The following is a 7518-nucleotide window of genomic DNA, read 5'->3' as shown; positions in this document are numbered from 1 at the left end:
GATTGGGTGGTGGAGCCACAGGAATAAGTTCCTGCCCATACATCCAAGCGAACCAATCACAAGCAGCACTCAGCTGCCAATCATAACATTTCACACCCCTTTTTTATGAAATCAACTAACTGATTAAAACCCAGCTTATGAGAAAAATTTGCACTTGAACATACATCAAGAAACATCTTTGGAGAAAAATTATTTGACATGTACTTTGAATTTTAAGTTTGGTCCGAGTCTCCTTTGCTGACATGTAGAGGGGAGGGGTTCCTGACCTGTGCTGGAGCCAGCCACCAGGGGGCAATCAAGATGTTTTGGCTTTACTTTTGAGGAGCTTCCGTGTAGTCCATCTAAAGACGCAGTAAATAGTAATAACTCTGACTACACCCAGCAGTGATGTCACTGCGTACTGACCACAGCTCGTGTACACTTGTACATCACTGTGGCACGCTGACAAGTTAGACCACAGGAGGTCAGCGGAAACAAGCTGTACATTACCACAGAGGGCTGAAAGTACTTTCCTGCTTGATCCAAATTGCTGTTTAGGAAATGTTGAAGCTATCTTGTGTAGCCTACATGCAATAGTTTATCAAACAGAGCTTAAAGATTTCTGATAAGACGTACTTACATAGGCTGTAACTAATAGCTTGCGGAAGAATCATTTCTATTTGGCATTTATGTTACTTTTTCATAAGATGGTAAATTGATAAAATCATTTTGGCAAGTTTTCCTCACCCTGGCAACCTTTAAGCTGTAAGCTTTTATAAAAGACGTTGCTAGAAAATGTTTATTGAATAATGTTAATTATTATTTGTTTTGCATGTTATCCTGGGGATGAGCTGTAAAGTCATTAGTGTTAAAAGGTCAAAAATGTTTGAATTACAGATAAAACTGCTTTTTATGTTTAGGTTGTAAGTGCACCTCGTGCCCGACCGCGTGAGCGCGCACTTACGGTAAATGCGCGCGGCCTGGAGTCAGTCACTCCCACAAACACACAGAGTCTCCTCACAGCAGCATCACTACAGCAGCACAGGGTTCAACTCACAGGTGCTTCTCTCCTCTGCTCTGTACGCAAATGCATCTTTACTTCACTTTGTGGTGAAATTAAGAGGTCCGGCTCAGTCCACGGAGGAGGATTTCAACATACTCACCCGAAGGATTAACGAGATTTGTACTTGGAGGTAAGCAAGAACATTTTCATTTGCAGCGCTTTCTTAAATAATCTACACTCTGTCTTAAGCATTCGTTTGTATGACACCGTGGTTTAACAGCTCTCAGACCGAAAAAACAGCTTAACCAAGTCAAAAAATAAAGTACAACCAAAAAATATTCACCAGGCCTGTTTTATCAATGAAATGTGGGAAAAAAACTGTGAAAAGTCCTAGAAAACAAAGCGACAAAGCGGTGCTGAAACTACAGAGAGCTGCAGAACATGTCCGGGGTGATGCTGAGCAGCCCAGCAGGAGGTTCTTCGGGTTACAAGATTTCCGACTGATCCGTTTAAAATGGATCTTATTGGCATACAGTCCGGGCTCTATAGTGACAGGAGCCCAGATCGATGAGATCGACCGAGGAGCTTAAATGTGTGTGTGTGCGTGTGTGTAAAGTCAAAGGTTCCCCATTTACATAGTCTAATGAGTTATTGGCCGCTCGGATGGAAAAAAAGACGAGGCCAGTGAGGGGACAGGTCTGCAGCTGTGTATTATTTATGGTCTTTAAATTCGGCATTCATACAAAAAATTGGATGCAGCTGAATCAAAAAGTGTGAAGAGGATCTGTTATACTGGAGGTGATTTTGTGTGTGATTCAAAATGAAAGTGTTGACAAGATAAGGATGGGTTGATTTAATGCACAAGTATTTTATAATTTGACAGATTTGTCATAGTAGTGATGTTTTACGAGCTTGAAGGCACACAGTGAGTGCACAGTCGCGCCTCATCTTGTGCAATTGTTACATCTCCTTTGCAGTCATACGGTTAATCAAAAATTAACAGTCTGAATCGGACCAATTCTGCTTCAAAACAGTCTGGACTCTCTGTCTGTCTCAGGATGTGTGGCATGGATGTGGACCTGGACGACGGTGGTTCAGGCGAGGAGGAGAAAGAAGAGGAGTTCTGGATCGGGGAGGGAGTGAAGATGCTGCCCCCTCCCGTGGCCCACAGTGGGGGCAGTGCATGGGGCAGCCGCAGGGGCAGGTGCGGTTGTGTGACGTGTGGGGCTGCGCTCATCTTCTGGAACCTGTGTGTCATCCTAGCCAGCGCTCTGCTCCTGGCCCTGGTCTTCTCTCTGGTCCTGCTGCCTGCAGTGCTGCTGCTCTACGTCGGTTTCCTCTGCCACTCCAGGGTGAGTTTGCTGTTATTCTACACACAGCCTGTGTGGTTTGAGCTCCAGAAGTTCAGGTTGTAAAGTTGCATCTGAGCTAATCCTGCCTCTGGAGGATACTGGGCTGAGGTGGACACTGCTTCTCCGGCGCAGACACAGGATGCTGGTTACACAGTGGGGTCAAAAGTACAGTATTTGCACAATGAGCAATGATAGGATAATAGTTTTGGGATAAGTGAGCTGTGCAATAAGATCAGCGATATTTAGCAGTTTATTGCACTTTTCATTTTATTTCATTTTATGCTCCCGAATAGTTGTCATTTGAGTTTTGTCTGATTTCAACACAGTTACTGTAAAAATGTACTTGGAAACCAGTTCAGGAGATCAGAGCTTCTGCATTGGCACACCAGTCAAAGTGCGAGGACCAGGATGTTACAGGTTCTTCTTATTTATTTAATTACAGTAGAGAAATCTTGGTTTTACTGTGTTAGACTTAACATTGAGGTGCTTTGATCTTAATGAAAACAAAACAACAAAAAATTATACATCAGGGCCACACCACTAATTAAATTCATAAACCAAGACATTACACAATAAATAATGAAAACTGCCTAAACAAACCAGGCATTTGGAAGTTTGGCAGAGTGGCAGTGGTCTGTTGCAGGCCCCTTAATTAGTCAGGTGTGGCCTGATGGGTTGGGAGGCTGAGTAAGCTTGCCCAGAAAGGGGAATCTCCAATGGTTACTTTGCAGCAAATGTGATGTCGAATAGACTGAGTGAACAAACTGTTATCATGCAAATTAAACCACAATACATAGTGTATGCACACTGAATACAGTGGGAATAACTGCAAAGTCCTGATTGTTGGAAGCAAGGAGCAGAATACAGCGTGTGTGCCACTGTAAGCATGCTGAACAAGGCTTAATTTGTTTTAAAAATGTGAGCAATCTAAAAACACTGTTTGACAGACAAGTTTTGTCTTGCAAAATATATCGATACATTTCTGCATCAGTTCCTGGCACTATCCCTACTGATCAATAACCGTCACAAGTTTGAATGCAGTTTCCCGTGGAAAGTGCGCGAACAGCTAATCATGATGTTTAGTGTCTCCTTAAAAGCCTTGTGATTGTCCAGATAGTGGTCTTAGACTCATACCATGTAGTTACAATGTCACTTCCTGGCTTGATCCTTTTCTCTTTAATCTCATTTCCTGTCCATGCACGAAAGAATTACTTTAGAAACACGTAATCGAGGTGTCCAGGTGACGAAGTGTAAAACACATGAAACTGACCCCTGTTTGAGTCCTGCAGGGAACCTTTGTTGCACATCCCGCGAAAGTGAAAAGTGGACTGTTCAAACACTTTTTTTTACTTTTGCGCACCTGTCAGGATTATAAAAGCTACTATAGTCAGTATTTTTATAATAACAATGGATCAAGAAAAGGAGGGGGCTGAATATAGGCAATGTTGAACAGACATGTTGTTGGAAAAGCAGCATCCGTCTCGTCTGTGGCGGTTGCCATTGTTGTTATTCCTCCTGTGTGGTTCCAGCACGCAGCTTGACAACAGCTCCACAGAGTGTTCTACTTACTTTCAGCTTATTGTTTTGGTTGTACAGCCCACAACTTTACTGTTATGGTTCATCCCTCCTGCTCGCATCAGTGTTGTTTCCAGCCACATCAAGCAGCTGTTTTCGGGGAAAACAATCCCCGCTGAACACCAAATGACAGACACACAGACACAGTTAGACCGGCTGTAGTGAAGCATGTAGCAGCTGAAGAGCCACAGATTTTTCCTCAGGAGCTAACAGAGAGCAAAACTGAGCTAAAATGAGAGTGAATATTGCACATACATTCACCATGTGGACACAAACACGAATGAATGCTAATATTGTTCCGTAACAGCTGGAACAACTGGATTCTGTTTGCCATATCAACCTTTAGCATAATGTTTCTGACACCCTCAAAGAGCCAAAAAATCCATTAAGGCAATTTAAAAAAGAAAGAAAGAAAGATATTCCCCAATGAGGAATCTGTCCTACTCCTACACACCCAGGCTCCTTGAACTTACCTGGAAGTTTAGGCCAGCAACCCCATGTCATTTACAGAAAATGGAAGGATTATCTCTCATTAAGGCTGGCACTGGCACCTGGAGTCTGACACGGGAACAGACAATCACATCCTCAAGGCAAAAATCTTTTTGGCACCATAACAGATCTTCTCCACAAAGGTGTCCAGGCTTATTCTTCAAGTTTATACTTCAGGTTTATTATGAACAGCACACTTACAAACGATAATGGCTTAAGTCATTGGATCCTGTAAGCGTTTGTTGTAGTGAGGTGAAGAGAAGGGCGCAGCTCATTTGTTGAGAGTCATACAAGGGGCAGACAGATCATCAGTAAAATATGGTGAGTCTAGGCATCGAGCCAAATCATGCTGTGAAGATTTACAGCTCAGTCCTTGGCTCACCCGGTAGATCATAACATCACATCCCACCTTTGAATCAGTTTGTCTTTTGGCCCGGAGAATCTGGCAGTCTTAGTTTCGCAAGGATCTGGTTTGATTTGGACAAATTAGGAACCTGAAACGTCCGTGTGTGCAGTGAGAGTGTAATGGTTATTAGGCCAGAGAAAATGTCTGTTCAGAGCAAACAGTTACAGAGAGTGTCAGTCAGAGAGTTGTGGCAGCAGACTGAGCACAGAGAGACGGGACCCACTGAGAAGACTGTCTGATTTGATGCAGCACCAGCTGTGCACAGACGCACTGACAGCACGATGAGGACGAAAATGTACTCAATGTGAAAGCAGTGTGCACTTGACAGAGGTGTGCTTGTGTGTGTGTGTGTCAGTGCTAAACACTGCTGTTGCTAGGGTACGTTTGTTGGAAACAAAGTTCCTCTTGACAAAGCTTATAATAGGAAATCACTTAGAAAAAATGACCTGAGACGTAACCAAATTGTTTTGAATGTGTCTGTCTTTGACAGAGAAAAGGAGACAATAACCTCGTACTTCATGTGTCGTGTGTGTGTTCAACCCTGATGTACGAAGGAGGTCAGGGTGTGACTTTTCCTCATGTGCACTCTGATCTCACTCCTCATTCTTTCTGTCCTCACCCAGTCATTGTTTTGCTGTCTTCCCACATCTTTAGCATCTTTTCTTGTAATTTCTGTCTGTCTCTCTCTCTGGCCTCTGTCACAGCTGACTGACAGCTCAGAGGGTTGCTGAAAGCTACTGAGCCACTTCTTATCTAAATTGTAGAGGGAGGCTGGGAGAAACTCTGTCACAGCCCAGTACCCACACAGTCACACACACACACACACACTAATCATACCTATCCTATAACAAACCCTACCTGTTTATTTTCTGGCAGAAGAGATGCTGCTGATGTTCAGATGTCCATCACATCCTTTCCAGCACTTGTGTCTGCTCTTACGATTTTCTGTGCATTTGTCCTCGTAGGTCCTTGACGCCCCGTCTGCCATCTGCCGTTACCTTGACGACAACAGCTGCTCCGCCCTCATCATCCTGGGCTTTGTGATGATGTCGCCGCTCGTGGTCGTGGCAGCCGCCGTCTTCTGCGGGCTGCTCCGAAGGTTTCGACTCCTGCTTCTCATTCAGCCAATCTCACGTGCTTGGTACCGAGGGCGGCTGCTGGACTGGGCGGGCAACGTCCACGCCTGGGTCTGATTGAGACAAAACAGCGAGGTGCTGAGGGTCAGATATGCTAACAGGCAGAGGACATCAGAAAGTTAGATCACGTAAAATCAACCCGAGAGTAGCCTGGGGAGACACAGTAACAGAAACAATATACAACAATATAGCCAATACAAATACGCTACAGTAAATTCTCCTATCAGTTTTGTCAAGATTTTTTAATGCTGACCAGCTCACTAACACCTGATATCTCCTTTGTTTAATCTGTACAAAAACCAAAGATGTAACATGTAAAAATGATAAGATGTCACTGTAACAAGGATGCATTGTAGGAACTAGACGTATGACTCAACAATGGCGCCCACTGACTTCTTGATTGAAAAGTGCTTGCTGAGCACACAAACCAAAAATGTTTTCTGGCTTCCAGGCGTGGCTCTGCATTGTGTGGCCCACTGCACATGCCAACGTCTGCATGCTCCTGATTGGCCTATAGATTTTACTTTGGGATCACGTCACACAACTTCAGTGGGTTTTATGGACTATTTCTTGACTGGTGGTAGTAACTTCCCTGACTTTCCCCTGGTTATTTTTATGCCTTGGTTTTTGTACAGATTAAACAAATGAGACATATCTTCAGAGGCACTGGCTTGTTCCCACAGAGCAGAGCCAGCCTAGCTATTTCCATTTTCACTCTGATTTTCATGCTAAGCTAAGCTAATCGCTTCGAGGCTCTATCCTTATTTTTAACAAAATATTGTTAATATTGTTATTGTTCTTCTCATAGAACTCTCAGAAAGACATGAAATAAATATGTTTTTCATGGCCAAATCATGTAGTGGATTGCGTATTGAAAGGTGTCTCAATTATCTTGTCTACCCCCCCATATTTAAGGTCATTTCCTGACTTGAGAACAAGGAAATAAGATTGCGCTTTTGTTCCTTATAGCAATTTCCATCTCAGTTTGATTTGTCTTTATTTTAAAAAGTAATTTTTGGTGATTTGTGGAGTGACGTGTTTGTATTTTAATCTCACCTACACAGATCACAAAACTCATTTAATCTGAGGGATCAAAATGTGCCTTGAGAGGCCTCTCAAATCGTTTCAATAAATGATTGAATCAATTTTGAAAAATGAAGGATAAGGGTAAAATTTTTTCCTTGCAAGGAAAACTCAAAGGAAGTTTTCAAATAACTAGCAGGAATTTGAAGAGAGTAACACATCACAAACTTGTGTATTACATTTAAAAAAACCACAGACAACTGACGCCCAGCAGTGCTTCTCTCCTCAGTGCCATGCGGTGACCGACCAAAAAAAGACCAAAAAAGCTCAATATTCCAGTGAACACTAGGATACGATTGATACTGTTTTAACAAGGAAAACTGCATGTTGCTTCATCAGATTAGCACTATGTAAATTGTTAATAATATAGTGCCAGTTGTATCCTGGTGTGTGCTCAAACATTAATTTCTGTCTAATATAGTTTTACATTAGAATTTGTGAACAAACTAATGTTTTTGATTTTGTATTGCCTGTTTGCTGACTCTGTTGACATGG

The 7518-nt window shown here is 42.8% G+C and overlaps 1 protein-coding gene across 1 annotated transcript; it reads left to right on the top strand.

Moving 5' to 3' along the window:
* Positions 1-970: 970 nt before the first annotated feature.
* Positions 971-7255, top strand: LOC124056385 (transmembrane protein 88). The gene is made up of 3 exons (XM_046383777.1): positions 971-1172; positions 2040-2334; positions 5770-7255. The coding sequence occupies exons 2-3, from the start codon at positions 2041-2043 to the stop codon at positions 5995-5997; spliced, it is 522 nt and encodes a 173-aa protein (XP_046239733.1). The 5' UTR covers positions 971-1172; position 2040; the 3' UTR covers positions 5998-7255.
* The last annotated feature ends 263 nt before the right edge of the window (positions 7256-7518 follow it).

Source organism: Scatophagus argus, chromosome 3 (genome assembly GCF_020382885.2).
Source record: "Scatophagus argus isolate fScaArg1 chromosome 3, fScaArg1.pri, whole genome shotgun sequence".
NCBI lineage: Eukaryota > Metazoa > Chordata > Actinopteri > Scatophagidae > Scatophagus > Scatophagus argus.
The sequence above is the reverse complement of the archived record's forward strand: the minus strand, read 5'-3'. Positions and strand labels throughout refer to the sequence as shown.

What these genes read in the sequence shown, in the direction of transcription:
- LOC124056385 (XM_046383777.1), top strand. Translation starts at nt 2,041, where the DNA reads ATGTGTGGCATGGATGTGGACCTGGACGACGGTGGTTCAGGCGAGGAG. An exon ending in GTTTCCTCTGCCACTCCAGG is followed by an intron (nt 2,335 to 5,769) that starts GTGAGTTTGCTG and finishes TTGTCCTCGTAG; the next exon opens with GTCCTTGACGCCCCGTCTGC.